Genomic DNA, 19,356 nt, shown 5'->3' with positions numbered 1-19,356 from the left:
CGCCGCCTAGACCATCGATCCCCGGAGACTTCCGTGGGGCGAGTTTTTTTACGGCCCATTCGATTTCTGCGACGGAAATCTTCTTGTTGATTTCCTCTCGCAGCTCCTCCGACACCTTCGGAAGCGGCACTCCGGGTACCCGGAGCGGCTGAAGGTGGTCTTTTTCCGTAAACAAATCCTTGTACGCTGTGACGAAAGCGTTCTCAATATCTTCTTGCTCTGTCAGAATGGTATCCAGGACTCGGAGTGACGTAACGCGCTTCTGAGCAGAGCGCTGCCTTTCCTTCGTTTTAAAAACTTTTCTTGGTTCTTCGTCTCTTTCCAACGCAAGCGTGCGACACCGGATCATAGCTCCCCGGTACTGCTTCTCGAGTATTTCGAGAAGTCGTCCCTTGCAATCTTTGATGTCTTCAGTGAAGACGCCAGGAGTCTTGTTCTCCTCGTGAATCAGTGTTGAGAGGGTTTGCATGAGTTCGCGCTTCTCGGCACGTCCGTGGGCAGCCTTTTTCCGGCCGTATCTGTACGTGGTCAACTTAACTTCTTCTTTCAGCTGTTCCCATTGTACTGCGTTATTCGAGTGGTTTCCTTTGGCATCTTGAATTATCTGTTTTATCGTTTTGCAGAGCTGCTCGTCTTCCAAAAGTGCGTCATTCAGTTTCCAACCACTCCACCATGATGACGTGACGTTTCTGCGGACGACCTTTCCCATTGTCATGATGACGCAGGCGTGATCAGAGAAAGCTACCGGGACAGCTTTATAGGTCAGGCTAGCTGCGGCGAGTTCGCTTGATACGTAGATTCGATCTAGCCGTGCGTGACAGTCTCCCTGCCAGTGTGTGTACCCAGGGAAGGCGGTTTCCGTCAGCTCTGTGACGTCTTGAAGATCAAAGTCACGCAGTAGCTTGCGCAACTCGACCAAACTTGAGTCTGCCCTTGCGCCTTTCGAACAGTCCACCGCTTTCATGACACAATTAAAGTCTCCGCCAAGCACTGTTTTGCATGGAGTATCCAGGTACTGTCGCAAAGACGCAAAAAATTCTTTCCGACTCGCCGAGTCATTCGGAGCGTAAACGGACACACACTTGTACATTTCGTTATGATAAATGACGTCAATACTGCAGATCCGGCCATTCTTATCTGTTTCCCACTCGGGGCATACATTTATTCCTCTCCCTTTTTTAACCATTACCGCCGTTCCAGCGCTTTGGCCGTTTGCGACGGACACTAAGATTGCGTAGTGACGCGCCACAAAACGAGCCATGGCTTCAACTTGTGCATTTGTCGAAAGTTTGGTTTCTTGCAAAAACAATACGTCTATCTTCTTTTCAAGAAGAAAGTTCAGCACCCACTGTTTGCGTTGTTGCGCTTGTACGCTAACGCAGTTTAGCGTGGCAAACTTGAGACGCTTTATGTTTCCTTTGATTTCTATAAAGGGAGGGTCACTGGCGGCGTCAGTAAAAACATTGCGAACGTCTCAGCGAACCGAGAATCGAATAGGAATGAACGAAAAGAACCCCACCTACTCCGGTGGCTTCCGGCCATGTTCCTCCGTCGGAAGTCGCGTGGCGGGGTTAAACCTGGCCCGTCGGGGTTTACTGACCTTCTGCCATTTGAGGCCCGACCGCTGCACTTGGCCGTCGTCCTCGGAGCGCTGGTCCGACGGGAGCTTGAAGTTCTCCCCAGAGTCACTCAGCTCGGGGTCGTCGTCCATCGCCCACTCCGCCGTGCCGTCCTGGTCGTCCGCCCAATTAGATGCCTGGCCCTTCTCCTTGACGTCTCGCATTGGAACCTTGAAGTCCCTTTTGCCGGGATTGCTCCCCGTCGATGCCGCGGGAGCCGAAGCAGGGGGACTCGTCGGAACCGGTGCCGTCTGCTGCTTCTCGGGCGGCGCACTTTCAGCTTCCGTTTGACCCGGCGTCGTGGTCGGTAGTGCGACGATGTGCTCCGCGCCCTCTGCTGCCTTCTCAGCCTCCTCCTCGTCCATTTCGAGGCTCGACGCTTCGTTTTCGATGGTTGCCTCGGTGACGGTGGCATACGTCACCACACAGTTGACGCGCTCATGCCCGAAGCGTCCACACTTTTCGCACTTCGGTACGCGACATTCGCGGCGTATGTGTCCTGTGCCCTTACACCGGAGGCAGAGCGGTGAGCGCCCTGGTACAATCACCAAGACGTTCCCGCCAGCGATCCTCAACTGATGTGGAAGGCGGTCCAGGGATACGCCCTCCTTTGGGCTTAGCCGAGCCAGCCTAGTCGTGGACTGGATGCCCGCGAAGCCATCGGCTCTCCAGACGTCACGGGTGATTCCGTTCACCTTTCCGAAAGGCTCCAGGGCCTTCCGCACAACCTCGTCGGTGACGTGAAAAGGAACCCAGTGCAGCTTCACGCAGACATCCGCGTTGTCGGGGTCGATGATCACACAGCGCTTGCCTTTTACGGAGAGCTCCGCCGCCTCTACCACACGCCGCTTAGATTCCGCCGTCTTCAGAGAGAGCATCCAGACGTGGTTCATCTGGTATCCTCCAAATGCGTCGATGTCGGCCATCAGGTCCAGGCGCTCCAGCTCTGCCCGGAAATCAGAAATCTTGTACGGTCTTCCGGAGACGTCGCCATGAAGTAGAACAGAGTTCAGCGCAACACTTCTTGAAGGAAGCGGGGGCAGAACGACACGGTAGTCGTCGGTGGAAGCAAAGACAGAGTTTCCGCGGCCTGCGAGTGCCGTTATCGCCGCTCCTTGGGAGAGCATGATTACACAACCGTCGCTGGCGAGCGCCGGGCGTGGAATGACTATACCTACGACGCCAATACCGGCCTCATTAGTTTCCTTACCTGATCAGTGCTTCCCAATTATTATTTCGCTTGTATGGCGCTGCATAATCGCTTTTTTTTAATTTTTAACACCAAGTTACCTGTCAGCAGCGGTTAAGTCGTAACTTACATATCATTTTGAGCGTAACTGTTTTATCATAAGCAAAACCAAAAAAAAAAAAAAAAAATCAAAGCGCGAGCATTGTTCAGGTATCTTGAGATTATGCCCATTCGACCCTAAGAGAGTATACGTATTGGCTAATATGAAATATAATGCAATTGTGCTTAAGTGTCTCTCTTAAAACTAAAGAAATTCAAGTCTAAAAACAGACATTGAAACGATCAAGGTTCCCACCCGTTTTCAAGTCTTATACATCCACAAGAATCTAGAACAAAATTATATGATATATTTTGTTCAGACAATCTATATACTAAGATGAATGAACCGTACTAATTAAACGAAACAAATTTTATAAGCCCGGCGAAGGACAAAATGGTTCGCGGCTCCTTGATTCAAAACTCCGGGTCTTCTTATTCTCGGCCAGGAATCCCCAGGTCAAAAGCGCCCAGAGGATTAAGTGACAACGAAAATTTTATGACCAAAGAAAGAAAATGCATGGCCCAAAGCTTCTATGGTAAAGTTTTTGCTTGGACAATAAGTAGAGGAACAGTATACCAAGCAGCACTACATCGAACGAATTACTTTAACTAACTGTAATGATAAAAAATTTTTTTTGTACTTTTCACTTATAAGCAAGTTGCGTTCTTGATACGAAGTGGCGGCATCTCTCGCAGGGAAGCTTGCAGGAGTTCTGTCTTTATATTCATCTGGAGTGGCGCAGAAAAGTTAGCTCCTCCTGGGTCTGCTTCGCTTTGGAATGAGTGCCCCGCACTTATTGTTCAGCTTTCGGACACAACCTCGATTTTAAGTGCGACTGCTACTGTGCTCTGACTTTAATAAGACAAATGTAAAAATGTATGTTCTTATTCGCTTATTGGTAAAACGAGTTGTATAAGTCTTTCAAGTCCATATAATAATCACACTGTTTTGTTCGTTTGATCAGAACTCGTGCAGCCCACTCTAAACAGCATGCCCTTACGCAGCAACACTTACTCTTTTTTAGCTCCAACCTTTTTTCTAAACAAGCTCGGTGTGCTGCTCCTGTTCTTTCTATTTTGTTTGTTCCACCGAACTAACAAATAAGCAGCGGAAGTTTCCGAGGACACTCGAAGATATTCAATACAGTTATTCTAAATAATGCAAGGGTAGTGTGTTCGCGCCGAGTGTAGATAGTCCAACATTTATGTACTAACAAAATTTCTTCTAGAAAAACATGGAAAAAAAGATGCGTCGGCCGGTTATCGAACCCGGGTCAACTGCTTGGAAGGCAGCTATGCTAACCACTATACCACCGACGCGGACACAGAAGAGCCGAACGGCGCTCGGTCCTACAGGGCAAAAACTAGTCCTCTTGCTTGCATAGCTGGTTCGTATCAAGGTCATTTCCTTTCATTTCTTTCACTCAACCTTCCTCCTTTGTTCAGCCCTCCCTCGCAGCCAGGCTCGCACAGCTACGTTTTCCCAAAGGAAAAATCCATCAATGTAACCCTGTTTGGCACTCAATGTTTTCTAGTTGACCGCTGACTGTGCCTGACTGTAGGTCAAACACGTCTGATTGGCCAACAAGTTACTCTGACCGACAGTCGAACTCCAGTCAGACTCCACTTGTCGGCTTTCTGATGGTTTCCTGGTGGCAGTCGGCCGCCGCGAAATGTCATCAAGATGTCTTGGTGGCGATTCCGATTGTACATCGATTGGCTCTGACTGTACGTCAAAACGCTTTGACGTGCAGACAGACGTACGGTCAAAGGACGTAAAGTTCGTTCGAATACCCCCATTTCGCCAAATCTATGAATACGAAAAATAGTCTATGCACAAGAAAACGATTTCAGGACGTGAGCCCATAAAACCGCTGATGTCAGAGATATGACACGCAGCCGACCGACAACCTTGATCAGAAGCCCGCCGAAACGCTGAAAAGGCCACTTCGCTTCGCCCATAGAGGCTTCGCAGAGCTTTCATGAACGATCGCTCTCGACTCGTTTTGTTTGCCCGCTTGCTCCAACCTGTCGATCCTGCCCGGGCTCTACAGTGTTTTATGATTTAGTAGAATTTCTACTCGACAAGACCCAGCCTGTTGTGAGTTCCGACGATGTAAGGGACTTTAGCGGTGTAGTTGAAGACGACAAGGTGTACCAGGGGTGCTATGTTGCGCTTCTTGGACTCCCAGGAGACTTGGGAGAAGGAAGTGACGTCAACGACTAGAGCAAACGCAGATTGGATGTTGACAGAAGAAAATAAAGTCAACATCCAATCTGCATTTGCTGCGTTGTTGACGTCACTTCCTTCTCCCTAGTCTCCTGGGGGTCCAAAAAGCGCAACATAGCACCCCAGGTCTACTAGGCCGGAGACGCGCGAACAAAAGGATCGTTCTACGGCGCGAAAGTACTCTACAGGGCAGGTGAGTAGAACTGAAGTACGGCGAGTGATGTACGAGTGCTTTGCATAACATGCTGAAGTCTTAACTGCATTTGCAACCGAAGCATCTCGTATAAAACGAATAGTGAAATTGCGTTTTCTAAGCAACGGCGTAGCATAGGGGAGAAAAAAGAAGACGCCGTAGCGAAAGGCTGCGTTTTCATGTTCTCCGTTCAAGAAAACAAATCGGCCTCTGGCCGAGGAATTCAGGCTACAGATTCAGATGCTACCATTACTGCAATGGACGACTACCGTGTTCTGATGCCACATCTGCCTACAGGTAACCTCGTTCGAAATTCTGTCTTCCTTCATGGGGATCTTGCTGCCAGACCATACCGAGCTCCGGACTTCAGAGATGCCCTCAAGGGCATCATTGATCTAAAGGATATAATCGCCATGGGACAATACCAAATGTGTCTTGTGTGGATGGTCCAGTGTGCGACTTCGCTTGTAAAAGCAAAGCTCGTCGCATGTGAAGACCTGAAGGTGAAAGGACGGAAATGTCTCGTTGTTGATCCAGAGACAAAGGAGGTGAAGATCAGACTGCTTTGGTTACCACCTTACATGGAAAACCGAAGAATCGTTGAAGCGATGGAACCCTACGGCACAGTACGCTCCGTAGTGCGAGAAAAGTGGAGATGTAGAGGAATGGAGGACATGGAAACCCCCAACCGTGAAGTACAACTGACCCTTCGAGACGACACCAACGTGAACAAGATTCCACACCTGATGACCACCTTCGGGTGCCAGAGCTTGCTTCTCATCTCAGGTCGGCCTCCTTCGTGCCTACGATGCCATCGAGTGGGCCACATTCGCCGCCATTGCCGGACTCCCTGGTGTACGAAATGCCGACGGTACGGGCATAAACCGGAGGACTGCGTCATGACCTACGCTGACAGGTTGAGGTTGGGGACAACTGAAGAATCGACAATAGAGAACCTCATGGATGTATGCGAAGTTGTTGACCCTAATGGCGACGTCTCTGCAATGGCAGCAGCCCTGGACGGTGGGTCTCAATCGGCCTCCAGAAAACCGGTTGTGCCAGAGAACCTCACGTCGGCCACTACCTCTAGCGAACACCCAATAATCACCGTTTCGCCTGCAACCGAAAACAGCACCCCGACAAACCCCGCGACTCCAACAAATAGGGACGCCTTCACGAACGAAAAACAGTGTGAAAGAACCATTGAGGCTAACGTGGAAGACACCGAAACGGAGGAAAACGATGAGGTACAGGACATTGTAGTGAGTGCGCAGGCGAGCTTGCACAACCATTGAGGCTAACCTGGAAGACACCGAAACGGAGGAAAACGATGAGGTACAGGAAATTGTAGTGAGTGCGCAGGCGAGCTCAATTCTTGAACTAGAAGCGCTTACCAATGTGGGATTAAATGACGGCCTTATAACTAGAGCAAAGCACTACGAAAAGAGATTGGGCGCTATTCGGCATAAGCCGTATTCGAAGACGCTCCCTGGCGCCAAGCTTGTTGAAGACAAGCAAACGGGCGATAACGCCCGACCATAAATGATCGCATGTCCAGCACCCTCCAACTTCGCGTGTCCACCTTAAATGTGAGAGGTCTCAGTTCTAAACGGAAGCAGTGTCAACTTCTGCAACTAATAGTCCAGCAGAGGATCAATATATTAGCTGTGCAGGAAACGAAAGTGTGCAGCCAGGAACAAACCGAGATCGCATTGGAGCCCTTCCTGAAAGATTTCGAAGTGTGTGTCACTCATGCATCTGGCACATCGGCTGGATGTTTTTTGTTTCTAAAGAAGAGGTTGGGTTTAACTGCTGCTTCTCTCACTACCGACCAGGAAGGGCGCTTTATATCTTGCGATCTAGACCATGTAAACATTCAATTGCGCATTATTTGCGTGTACGCTTCAAATGATGTGACAGCGCGCAAACATTTTTTTTTCTTTTCTAACACCATAGATTGACAGAAATAGAAAACTGTTGCTATTGGGAGACTTCAACTGTGTGCTACATCTAAACGATCGCTTCCAACTAACAACTAGATTCGACCCTAGTGCAGCTGTACTCCAATCTCTTGTGAGCGATAACAACTTAGTAGACATCGAAAAATAAAAACGAGGCAGAGTGCACTATACACATTTCCAACGCTCCTCTCACGCTTGACTCGACCGGATATATGTCACTGGAGACCTTTATGACAATATTTCTGATTACTCAGTGAAACCTATATTTTTCTCTGACCACTGCCTTGTATCGGTAACTTTTAGGACAAAGAAACAACCCCCCCTAAGACGTGAATGGAGCCTGTCGAAATTAAACACATCACTCTTAAATGACAAAATATTCACCGATGGTATACCCGCTAGCCTTTCCCGTGTCAAACAGAACGCTTCCCTACACGTGTTTTGTAAATGGGACATGTTCAAGCAAGAAGTTAAAAATTGGGCAATTGAACGCTCAAGCTCCATTACCTTTACGAAAAAGCTAGAGCTACGAAACCTGCTCGCGATGCTATCAGAGCTTTATGAGCTTGAAAGCCTCAATCCCGGCGAATATACTGAGGAGATTAACATGGCAAAGACACATCTACAAAGATACGATACCGAGAAATATTGAGGCGCGGTGATCCGATCGCGCTCGCAAAAATATTTGCTCGGAGAGACGCCTGAACGCCGGTCCTTTGATGATGAAAGAAGATACGCTCTAAGCAAAGAAATACTCGAAATAAACCACAAAGGCAGCGCCCGCGCTGAAACGCAAAGCATTATAGAAGCTTTCCAAGACCATTGCACTTATCTTTTCGGAAAGAGTATTGAGATCAAAGAGAGCGAAGACATACAAAAACTTATAGAATGCGCGTTATCTTTAACAGACAAAGAGAAAGAGAGTGTTGAAGGCTCTCTAACCTTGGAAGAAACACGAGCTGCGATAAAAGCTCTACCGTCAGATAAGACTCCAGGCCCGGACGGCCTGGGCGCTGAGTTTTATAAGAAATTCTCATGCCTGCTGAGTCTATTCCTCCTTGATGTATTCAAAGCCGCATATGAGCACCACACACTACCGCCAACCTTTTACGAAGGACATGCAGTGCTTATACCCAAAACAGAAGACACGTTATCTTTGAAAAAGATAGAGGCTTACAGGCCTATATCACTTTGCAATGTAGACTATAAGATCTTCGCAAAAGTTTTAAATGAACGCTTACATCTCATAAGAGACAATCTAATCGGAACTCATCAAACTTGCGGTATACGTGAAAGAAATATTCAAACGAACATACATGTTTTAAGGTCCGTAATAGATTCAGTATCCGACGAACAAAATAAAGTAGCCACACTCCAACTAGACTTATCCAAAGCATTTGATAGAGTTAGCCGTTCCTTTTTATTCAGGCTACTTTCTCACGCAAACATAGGGACCGCAATAATAAAGGGCATTCAGCTATGTTACAAGAACAGCACCACAAGACTAATTGTAAATAACTCACTTTCTGAACCTATACTTATAAAATCCTCGGAAAGACAAGGTTGTCCACTTTCACCACTGTTCTTTTCCTTATATCTCGAACCTTTATGCCGTAGTATTATCAACAAAGATACTATTCGTGGCTATCAACTTTGCTCCGCAGAGGTGAAGCTACTAGCCTACGCCGATGATGTAGCGTTATTCTGCTCAAATAAGGCGAGTGTTGAAGAAGCACTTCAGGTAACGGAGAAGTATTGCAACCTAACTGGAGCAAGGTTGAATGCAGAAAAATCAAACGGTTTTTGGATAGGAGCGTGGGCAACCACTCCAAAATGCTTTGGTGGGATTTCATGGAATCGCTGTCCTTCCAAATACCTTGGTGTTCCCCTTGACCAAACGCGTTCCACTGATCCATATTGGAGCACCGCCGTAACTATAATTAGACATAAATCGCAGGCATGGAGGGCACGAGAAATGTCAATTTTCGCTAACGCAGCCGTCTGTAACACCTTCTTAATATCCAAACTTATGTATGTTTTGCAAGTGCTGCATTGTAATCGCTCTAAAATCCAAGCTTTTCTTCGAATTTTCGCTACATTTATCTGGAGTTCTCCTTGGGAACGCATGAAACGCGATAATTTATTCTTGCCTTTGGACTCGGGAGGTCTGGGTCTGGCGCATTTATTTGTGCGCCAGCTGGTCTCAAGATTGTTTTTCTTCAGGAATTTATCCCACCCGTTTCTTCTCATGGCTGTCCAAAGAAAACTGGTTCACCATTTACCCTTTCTTATCGTTTCTACTACAAGCTCTGCTCCAAGCGGCCCCTGGGGTTTCTGGAAAGAGGTAGTTGATACCTTCTTGTTTTTAAAAGTCCGTTTTTCATTAGACTATCTTTTTGAAGTACCCAGAAAGCGGTTAGCACAAGCGTTGATCGAAAGTTTTTTTCCCGCTCCGTTATACAGATCTAAGTTCGGTAACTGTGAAGGACAGGACGTTCTAAAACGTGTAAAGCGCATGTCTGTATCTCCAAGCACTAAAACGTTCATGTTTAAACTACACACGTCAACGCTTCCAGTCAAATGGTGGCTCCAGGACCGCGGTTTCTTTGTGCCTTGGTCAATTGACTGTCATTTATGCCACCAGCCGGAAACAATAGAGCACTGTTTTATTTACTGTACAGTTGCGATTTTCTTCTGGGATGTGCTCCGAAGAACCCTAAGAAAAGATATTGACCTAACTGATCACAGTATTCGTTACTTATACGTCCCGAATGAAACAAATATCCCTTATGACTTATTCATGCTGATTGGTTTACATAGTCTCTGGAGATGCCGGATGATCGACAGAAACGCTGATATTCCACGCACAACTCAATCCATATTTCTGGAAGAAATTGCAAAAGTTAGAAGTGTTTATGAGGCCCACCCAACAGTGCCCCACTGGTTTCCCCTGTTTGACACTTGTCTAGGACTTCCTGATTTTTAATATAGTGAAAGCAGCCAACATCCGTACATAATCAAAGTATGTCTTTTATACACAACACACTTGAAATGTGCTTGCCTTAGGAATTTGTTTAAGTGTATGCCATTAATAATTTGTACTCTCCGTTTCCGCAAAAGTGTATAGTACCCAGAGTGAAGACATGAGTGCGACACGAGTGCGAGTACAGTCATTATGTTCATCAAGGACTGATCACCAGGAGTACATCCATCCACCACCTCCATCCTCATGTATATAACATTCACTGTGTGTATATAGAATTCGAACTTTAAATTGTGATTTTCCATGTATTAAAGAAAAAAAAAAGCAACGGCGTAGCATAGGGGTTAAGGTGTCCGATTTGGACGCAAGTGGTCGCGGGTTCGATCCGCGGCGACCCTGCTTTTTTTTTCTTTTTTTTCCGAACATTTTGTTTTAGCGAGGCATTTGGCGATATTTATGAGTGCCTATAGCTTTGCTCTTATATAAATGCCGCGCTTGTTGATGAAATTCCCTTGGCAGTGGCAGTCAGACGTCATCTGATGGACCATCAGATGACGTCTGATGGTCCATCACGTTCCACCAAGGTTGATGACTGGCAGTCAGTGTCCCAAATTACGTACCTTGATGGAATTTTCAATAGGGTCGTTTTAGCTTTTCTTCTTTAATCTTTATAACCACTCTTTCTACCCATTACAATAACATCCCTAAAACTTGTACCCGGAATATTAAAAAAATCGTAATGTTGCAAAGTTTGTAGCAAAAGTTGCATTATATACTCCAAAATGCAGACGTCCGTCTGCCCCTCGCAGCCTGAAAGTTTGTGATTGGGTTGTTTTGAAATTCACAAGTGAGAGGAACCCAAGTAGACTAGAAAGGAATGAGCTAAGGCGCAGCTAAGCGCGCAAGCGCCGTAGTTCAACAGCCGTTATTAATCAATATATCGGTGTTTTTTTATCAATGTCGAAGCAAAGATAGCATTGTTGCCTTTCTACTAGTAACATATATATCGGTATGACTCGTCAAACCATATTCTATTTGCTGCCTTATGTCTTTTCTGTTTTTAGTCTTTCAGCCGAGGCTGAATATTACTACTGTCGTAACCGTTTTCTCACTAATTTGGGAGCTGGAAAAACTTTTCCTTACTTTTTTCGAGAATTTGTGCAGACTATACCATAAAAACCGAAAATTAAATATTAAAAAACTGTGGCTTCAGATGAGACAGACTTTTTTTTAAGGTGAAAGCCTTGCACCTCTTATTACGCGAAGAGACGACGTCGGCGTTGTGCCTGAAAAATGGCCATAAAATCATGTCGTCAAGTAGAAGTCAGAGCGGACACGCCTCAGAAATGACACACACAGAAGAGCACAGGAATCCAGATGGCTTCGTCGAGCATTGACGCCGGCGGAGGCACCGATGCTCAAGGTCAAAGTGGACGCGCCTCACAAATAAAACACAAAGAAAAACACAGCAACGCAGATGCTTTGTAACGGAAGCCGTGGAACCGGCGGGGGCGCCGCGCCTGCGCAGTGGGGGAGTGAGATGTCACCGCCGGAGCGCGTGTGCGAAAGGAAGAAATGGCGCGCTGCTTGTAGGAATGCGCTGTGTCTAGGAATGCTTTCGCATTCTGATACGCAGTCCTAAGTGTCTTCAGCGCGTTTTTAATGGTCTAAAATAATCAAGTTTAAATGCTGCGATTACTGCAGTGCAACGCACTCCGACAAAACTCTACCTTCGCAGATAATAATAATCATTTATTAAATTTCTCGCGCAACCCCCCCCCCCCCCTCAGAAAGTCAGTATTAGCCCACAAAACAAAAGAAAAAGTATCCTCATTCAAAACGCTTATAAAAACACATGTTCGCCACGAGTTCTCCAAAAAGCGGTCAGTCTACTGTGCCGCTAAATTTTACCATGTCACTACAAAATCGTAGGCTCTCGGGATGATTGAATCCAGAGGTTCACAAACAGCGCATACACTCACATATGCGCAGCTGCGCTCTGTACTGGAAGGAGTCGACGCCAACTTTTTCACCTAGACTGCATGACCTTTTGGGCGCAATGCCACTCGCCTTTCTTATTGGATGAGCTTATTGAGGGGAGAGCAATGATTCGTCATCCCTGTGCTTTGTTGGGAAGCACACATGCAGCGGTTCTGAAAATGTGCGCAGAAGACACGGCGGCGCGAGGTAGCAACTATAACCTCGAAACCTGACCTTACGGGTCAGGTGGCATATAGCGTCGGTACTATCGCGGACAATATGAGCTGAAACAGCGCTCCGGCCTGTGCACGGTACTACCTGCGCCGCCTGTCGCCTTGCCCCGCACACATGGCGCACCCTGAGTACAAGATAAATTCACACTTGCGCTCGCTGCGCCACTGCGCTCTGCCGGCCGTCTGCAAGCGAGACGGCGTGTGCGACAGCGGGCATGTGTGTGGTAGGGCGAGGGGGGGAACAAAATATTTCACTTGTCGTCCCTCTTTTGGAATTGATTTACTTTACTAAATCGCGCCAAATCCCATAGAAGAAACCGCTGACTGGTGAAAAAAAAAATTGAACTGTCTGAAATTTCAGCTGCGATTATTGTTTGTGAGAGTCAGATCAAAAGACCTTGCAGGTTGTTTTTGTTTGATTATAGGAGCATGCACAAAGTAGGACATCGTAAAGTATAGGCCAACATCTCCATGCCGGATTTAGTCCGACTCCAAGGTATTTACTTTTTGTCCTTTTTCATTGATATCAGATGTTTAAAAAAGGGTTTTAATTATAACCTTGATTGGTATGAAAAGGGTTAAAAGTATTATTTCTTTATTACTGGGCCCAGGTGTTTGTTTCAAGCAAAACAAATTGCTGACAAGACACCAGTTTTTGGTTGACGAACCTAGTCCAAATAAGGTGGGACAAACAGTCATATATTTGTCAAGAGGAGGAGATTGTAATTTAATGGAAAGAATATTTCCAGAGGACATTGTCAGACACAAAAGATGAATAGTCGGCGCGGAAGTTCAAATGCACTATACAAGAAGATCGGGATGAAGGAGGCACCCCTCAAAAAAGTATGCGTCGTTAACGGCGTCAAACAGTGTGTCGCAACCGTAGCATCAAGCTTTGTTCCAATCGGCTGAAGTCCGCTTCAAGGGGTCCTGAGGCGCAGTAAACCTTACAAAATAATTTAATACCGCGTGATTCTCCCCTTCCCCGCGACCACGGCTCCCATCCTGTCTGGTAAGAAATCATAGAGCGCGGCAACGAAATCTGGCTCAGCCCCGGAGCCACTGCCATTCACTTCCCATTGCTTTCCACAATTTGTAGGCAGTGGCGCGGTAGAGGGGACGCCGTGACATAGCTACCTTGATGCGCCTCCAAATGTTTTCGATGATATTCAGATAGGCTCCTTTTAGGGACCAAGGCAGCTTCGTCAGGCAGCGCTCCTCGAGGAGAGACGAGCCTGACAGCGCATTTTCCATTTCGGCGCTTTCTTTAAATCCACTGAAATGTATATTAGCTGAATACGTGAACATTGGGCTAGCAGACAGCCGGAAGAGAGCAGTGGCGCAGTGAGCGCAAGTGCGAATTTATCTCGGCCTCAGGGTGCGCCGTGTTTATGGAGCGATGCGACAGGCGTCGCAGGTAGTACCGTGCACAGGCTGAAGCGCTGTTTCAGCTCATATTGTCCGCGATTGTACGTCGCTTAACTGTCCTACACGCAGCTTTGGCATTGAGAGTTTTAGGAGATTGTTCCAATGACTTCGGTAATAATAAGGTGCCATTAATAAGTGTTTGACTGGTGTGCAAAATGCCAAATGCAACTAAACTTCTCTAAAGGTAACTTGCTTTCATTAAAGCAAACAAAAAAAAACACTCCATATTATTATTTTCATATTTGTTAAATAATGTCCCTCTCGCCTTTGTTTCCTCGTACAAAAACCTCGGCGTACTCCTTACCTCCAACCTGTCCTATATTATTCGTATTAACACTATCACCGCTGAATCATCACGTACAGAGCGCGACAAAGTTAGCGCGAACAAGCGATCGCCGGTTTTTCCAGTTTTTTTTCTTTTTGAAACCAAGGGATGTCATCCAAGATATTATTGCTACGGAAAGAGCTGATATATTTCTATAATGTAAGCGATAAAAGTTCGTGATTGCTAATACTATTTAGAAGTAAAATGCGAAAATGCGCCGACGTGGTGTTCGCGCTAACAGTTTCGCGATGTATACACTCGGTTACCTAATACGAACCCTATTGAAAATCGCTCTAATGGGATTTCAAGATTTTTTTAAAGGGTGTGAAGGGGACTTCAGGAATTTCTGAGATGTTTGAAGGGGGCACCGATTATTTCCTGGTGGGTTCGCTGGCCCCGTCAGAGGCTCTCTTGAAATGTCTGAAGTGCCCTTTAAATGCCTTGAAATGTCTGAAAGCCTGTCAAGAACTTTTCTAATGGTATCGGGAAAGCCTTCAAGCATCTTGAGATGTCTTTGGGCAACGGCTTAGGTGGAGAAAACACATTTCGCAGAATTAGAACATACCTGCTTATTGTATGCTACGGGAAAAAAAAATAAGTATTTGGAGAATGCCAATCGTATATGTGTACGGTCAGATTTTTATTACTGCTCTTCTATCAAATACGAGTGGGCTCCTGGACCCGTCTGTCACTGCCCGAGTGTTCGGTCGCCGAGGAGGCCACTGAAGGCGACCGCCCCATGTGGAGAATTAACGAGCGCGGGCCGAGTGCTGTTGGCCGAGCGGCGTTTTGAGGCGAACGCAATCCTGTCCGCTCAAGGCGAAATCCGTGCAACCATGAATAAAAAAAAATAAAAAAAGCCGAGAGCAGTGCGCGCTTTCCAAGAACAGGGACGCACGCGGGAGCGACCCGTTCCAGGAACCGGTTCCTCCACGGCGACGGTCCCCAAAAGCTGCGCCTCTCTCCGCCCGGTGATGGGGAGAGGGTGCAGGGCTGCCAGGCCAGCGGTAGGCGGGAAAGTGTGGTGTGTGCAAGCGGGGGAGGCCAGCCGCCAGTATAGCCATTTTCTCTCTGCTCTTGGGCGGTTCCGGCTAGCCCACGAGTCGCCGCAGATGTTTGGATCGGACCAATTTCCTCCAGGAAGACGAGCATGCATGGCTTTGAGGGCTCGCCCCTTGGTCTGTTTTGATATCCGTGCAGTTTCTTCCTTGGTTCCGCAGGTTCGGCGCTAGCCGCCTTCAGCACCGCTCGAGCGCCAACATGTTCAGCGCATTCAAGGAGATGGTGGCCGGTGTCGGCTTACTCGCTGCAAAGCCTGGCAGTCGGGGTCAGCGTCCCACCGCATGTTGTGCCTGCGCACCGGGATTATGGCACTGTGAGTCCTGAGACGGTGGATGACGGCCGCTGTCCGGGCTTGTTCCTTGCGCCTCTTCGTCCGTCCGACTTCAGAAGCTTCCAGCGAGCGAAAATGACGCCGAAGACGCCGCCGCGACGTCATCATGGACGAAACCGTGACTGTGCTCGGGATTTCTCAACGACGGCGGGTGCGGCTTGCGAGTTCGTGGTTTTCGCTAAACGTGTTTACTGAGGCTGTGTATGTGTCCGTGAGGTGCACGTGCTCGGCTTTATTAGCTGCACTACCGTACATCAGGAATACATCCAGCGGCATTGTGAGTACTTTGAAAGATATTTTTCTTTGTGATAAAGAAGACAGTTGTCCCTGTTTGATGTGATCTCTTTCGTCTACAGCTGCTTGCTCCGGGTTTGAACAAACGTTGCTTTTTATCACCTTTTTGAGTTATAATATGATTGTAAAACTAAATGCCTGCAATAAATTTACAATTATGTTTTGAACTGCATTTTTGTCTATGGTTCACAGTCATTTGGGCGTCTAAAGGGTTGATGGGCTAAAGGGTCTGACGGGTTGAAGGGCTATGGGGCTAAAGGGATTTTCTATGGGGTATCCCTGAAGGGTTTTTCTGTAGGGTATTTTTGAAGGGTTTTGAAGGCCTGTGAGGTCCCATAATCCTTCAAGGCTGTCGGGCCCTTTAGAAATATTTTCAATAGGGAAACTTTAATGCCTTTCCCGCACATCTACGCCAACTAGCTTACACTCCTTATGTCCGACCGAAACTTGGATATTCTTCATCTATTGGGAACCGCCATCAGAAGTAGCTAATTAATAATTCAGAATCTCTAGAGACTCGTCGTCAACTTCATCGGTTGCGTTACAACCCAATTAAGGTGGCGATGCAGGCGAGTTGGTTAATAAGTTAAGAAATTGGGAACAGCGCGCAAAAAAGACGAGGACAACGAGCGTAGAGCAGAGGACAAGCGCTGGCCATCAACTGAAGTTTTACGAAAAACTGCTCAAACAAGAAAACACCACAAAGCCAAACAATGCCGTAACAACCATTGGAGTATGGCTCACCAGGGTTCTATAATGTCTCTCTCTTCTTTGTGTAGATAAACCGAAGCCTGGCTGACGTAGTGCCCCGACCCAGTTTTTTTCTACTGCATGCGCCTCCAGTACCTCTCTTTGCACTTTTGTACGCCCCCTGCCTGTGATTATGGTATTTTCGATGACGGGATGACACAAGCAGTCTCTGCAGTGTACATAAAAGTGACCTGTCATTGATCGCAGGATAAGGGCATGTTCACGCATTATCTCACTGACACAGTTCGCGATTGCCCTATATAAACCCGGCCGCATGACAACGGGATTTTGTAGATGACACCCACCACTGAATCCACGAAATTTTTGACATGTTTAACCGTACATGACCTCTTGTTTCTACTTGCCTTATTTTCCTGGTTTACGCGCGGGCAAAGTTGTGCTAATTTGCGAGGCGCCGAAAACACCATTGGCACATTGAACCGGTTAGCCAATTTTAATGCGAAAGCAATAACTGTCTCATAGAGCGAAAGAGCCAAACGGCTCTTTTACACCGCTTCGATGCCACTGGCTAGCGGGCGTCCACAACCGACGGCACCTTTTACATCGCTGGTATCCCATTGGCTAGCCCGCGACGACCAGTCACCTATTCGTCCGACACGCAACGCCATGGGGTGGCCAATCGTTGAAACTGACGCGTCAGTTTAAATGACCGGCCACCTCACGGCGCTGCGCGTCCGTCAGCGCAGCGCCTGTAAGCGCGCCAAAAGCGAAAGTCGAAAGTCTGTCTTGTCTGTTTGTCTTCAAAGTCCCTCTTTCCTTATCGTAAATTAGAAAACAACACGCTCAACCGTCTACAGAGCGATTGATGTACATGCTTTCGCATTCACAACTCGTAAGGAAGTGCTTAGGTGTACCTGGTACCTCTATCTTTTTTATTAATTACGTGAAACATTATGTAGATATGGGATCAGCTGATACTTTCGTTTAGGCTTTACATTTGGGTCCTGAGAATCACTCTTGACTCTTCAAGAGTGTCTGAGAGACACCAAGCGAAACGGACAGAGGAAACCCCGCTCTTAAAAGTCGCTTGACCTGGGCTTCATAGCTGTCAAGCATGGCAAGGTGACAAGACCTGTACTGTGCAGCCTGGAGGCATGACGTCGCAATATTTCGTTTCACAAGTTTAGAATGGGCGGAGTCGTATAGCAGAATTTCCTTCTTTAGATCGCGGGTTGTAACGCCAACACACATGTTGCCCGGTGAATTGCAGCCGTAAATCCGAAAACTGCAAGTACTGACAGTCTTGGAGTTTATAGGTGAACTTTAGGCCTGCAGAGAAACGCTTTAAAACGGTTATTACATCCTCTACAACCTTTTGCAATGACAATTTGCTGACAGCCTTTCAAAACACTAGATAATCGTCAGCATATCTGTATACCTTGCACACCTGTTGACACATTGCCTTTTCTATGGACCTATCAAACTTCGCTAGGTTGTGGGCAACCTGGCGATTCCAAGCGGTTGGCCCAGGCCGCCCCTCCGACAATCATAAGTGGTCATCTTGACCACGAGGGGGCCAAGGGCAACTGGCCACGCGAGCGGCGCTCCGCCGCTGATAAAAGGCCGTCGCAGCGGATGCGCGGGGGGCTGTTGGGATCGCGGCGCAGGCGATAGCGGTCATTAAATGTTTACGTGTTGTTGAACTGGTGTGCTGTGTCATTCTCCGAGACGGGTAGCAGCAAGGGAAATCCCACACTGGCGCCCAGACGTGATATGCTGCTCGTCTGGGAGGATGACAGCAAACTGGGTTCGTTCTTACGTTTTACATAGTCAATTTTGCGTTCCTGAGTTTGCCCAAAGTTGAGGGGGCGTTTTTTCGCAAGCCCACGTTCATCGACCTGCGCAAGTCTCCACTACAACACGATGCCGTCTACAGAGGACGCCGACAGAAACGTGAGTGAGGACGACCTTTTGACGCTCGGTGCACTCGCGGATAACGCCACCAGTGACATAAAACCAGACGCTAAGCCTGCAGTCTCAGTCCCGGTAGACGCATCATTAGAGGGTGGTCTAGCAGAACTAAGAGTGGCCATGACCATGCTTCTTAACATACAACGAGAGCAGATGATGCGCTCAAGACCCACTCCTGCTGGAAGTACGCCCCCCAGGGACTTCCTAAGGCTCTCGCTTAGCGTTCCGGTTTTTTCGGGGTACGCAGATAGAAAGTCAGTTGCGATGTTCGTCTCGGAACTGCGGGACTACCAAGCTGCGTCGGGAATTGACGACGAAACCGTCTTCACCCGCCTTTTGCCGGTTGCACTGACAGACAGTGCAGCACTGTGGAGCCAAAGACAAACTAAATTCACAAGTATGTCAGATTTTGAAGCACGATTTAGGACGGAGTTCCTGCCTCCGGATTACAGCGTGCGGATTAAGGACGAGCTGCGCGCGCGCACACAGCAAACGGAAGAGTCACTTATTGAGTTTGTAAGGGCTCTCCAGGGCCTGTACGATATCGCCGACGCCGCGGCACCGGACGCGGAGAAAGTACAACGCGCCATCCGCCAAAGCCACCCGCGTTTCCATCCCCATCTCAGGGGACGTACCTTTACGAATTTAGACGAGATGGCACGGGGGGCGATCACCATCCAGGCCGACATCCTCGCGGAACTAAGATACCGACCCCCTCCACCGCAGAACATGACTCTGGAACCATCA

At 47.6% G+C, this 19,356-nt stretch overlaps 2 protein-coding genes and 1 non-coding gene across 3 annotated transcripts; 2 read left to right on the top strand and 1 right to left on the bottom strand.

Annotated features, from left to right (window-relative positions):
* Window positions 1-4,155: 4,155 nt before the first annotated feature.
* On the bottom strand, window positions 4,156-4,227 carry Trnag-ucc. Its single transcript has one exon. It is a non-coding gene; the product is annotated as a tRNA-Gly (tRNA).
* Window positions 4,228-5,626: 1,399 nt separating this feature from the next.
* Window positions 5,627-6,625, top strand: LOC115308361 (the record flags this gene model as incomplete). The annotated part of the gene is made up of 1 exon (XM_029966244.2): window positions 5,627-6,625. A coding segment is annotated over one exon (999 nt), but the record flags the coding sequence as incomplete, so codon positions are not given.
* A 2,434-nt stretch (window positions 6,626-9,059) lies between these two features.
* On the top strand, window positions 9,060-10,277 carry LOC121047135 (the record flags this gene model as incomplete). The annotated part of the gene is made up of 1 exon (XM_040502141.1): window positions 9,060-10,277. A coding segment is annotated over one exon (1,218 nt), but the record flags the coding sequence as incomplete, so codon positions are not given.
* Between the last annotated feature and the right edge of the window lie 9,079 nt (window positions 10,278-19,356).

This window comes from Ixodes scapularis, unplaced genomic scaffold, assembly GCF_016920785.2.
Source record: "Ixodes scapularis isolate PalLabHiFi unplaced genomic scaffold, ASM1692078v2 ptg000460l_1___fragment_1__unscaffolded, whole genome shotgun sequence".
Classification (NCBI taxonomy): domain Eukaryota; kingdom Metazoa; phylum Arthropoda; class Arachnida; order Ixodida; family Ixodidae; genus Ixodes; species Ixodes scapularis.
Note: the sequence above shows the minus strand (reverse complement) of the source record. Positions and strands in the feature narration are given on the sequence as shown.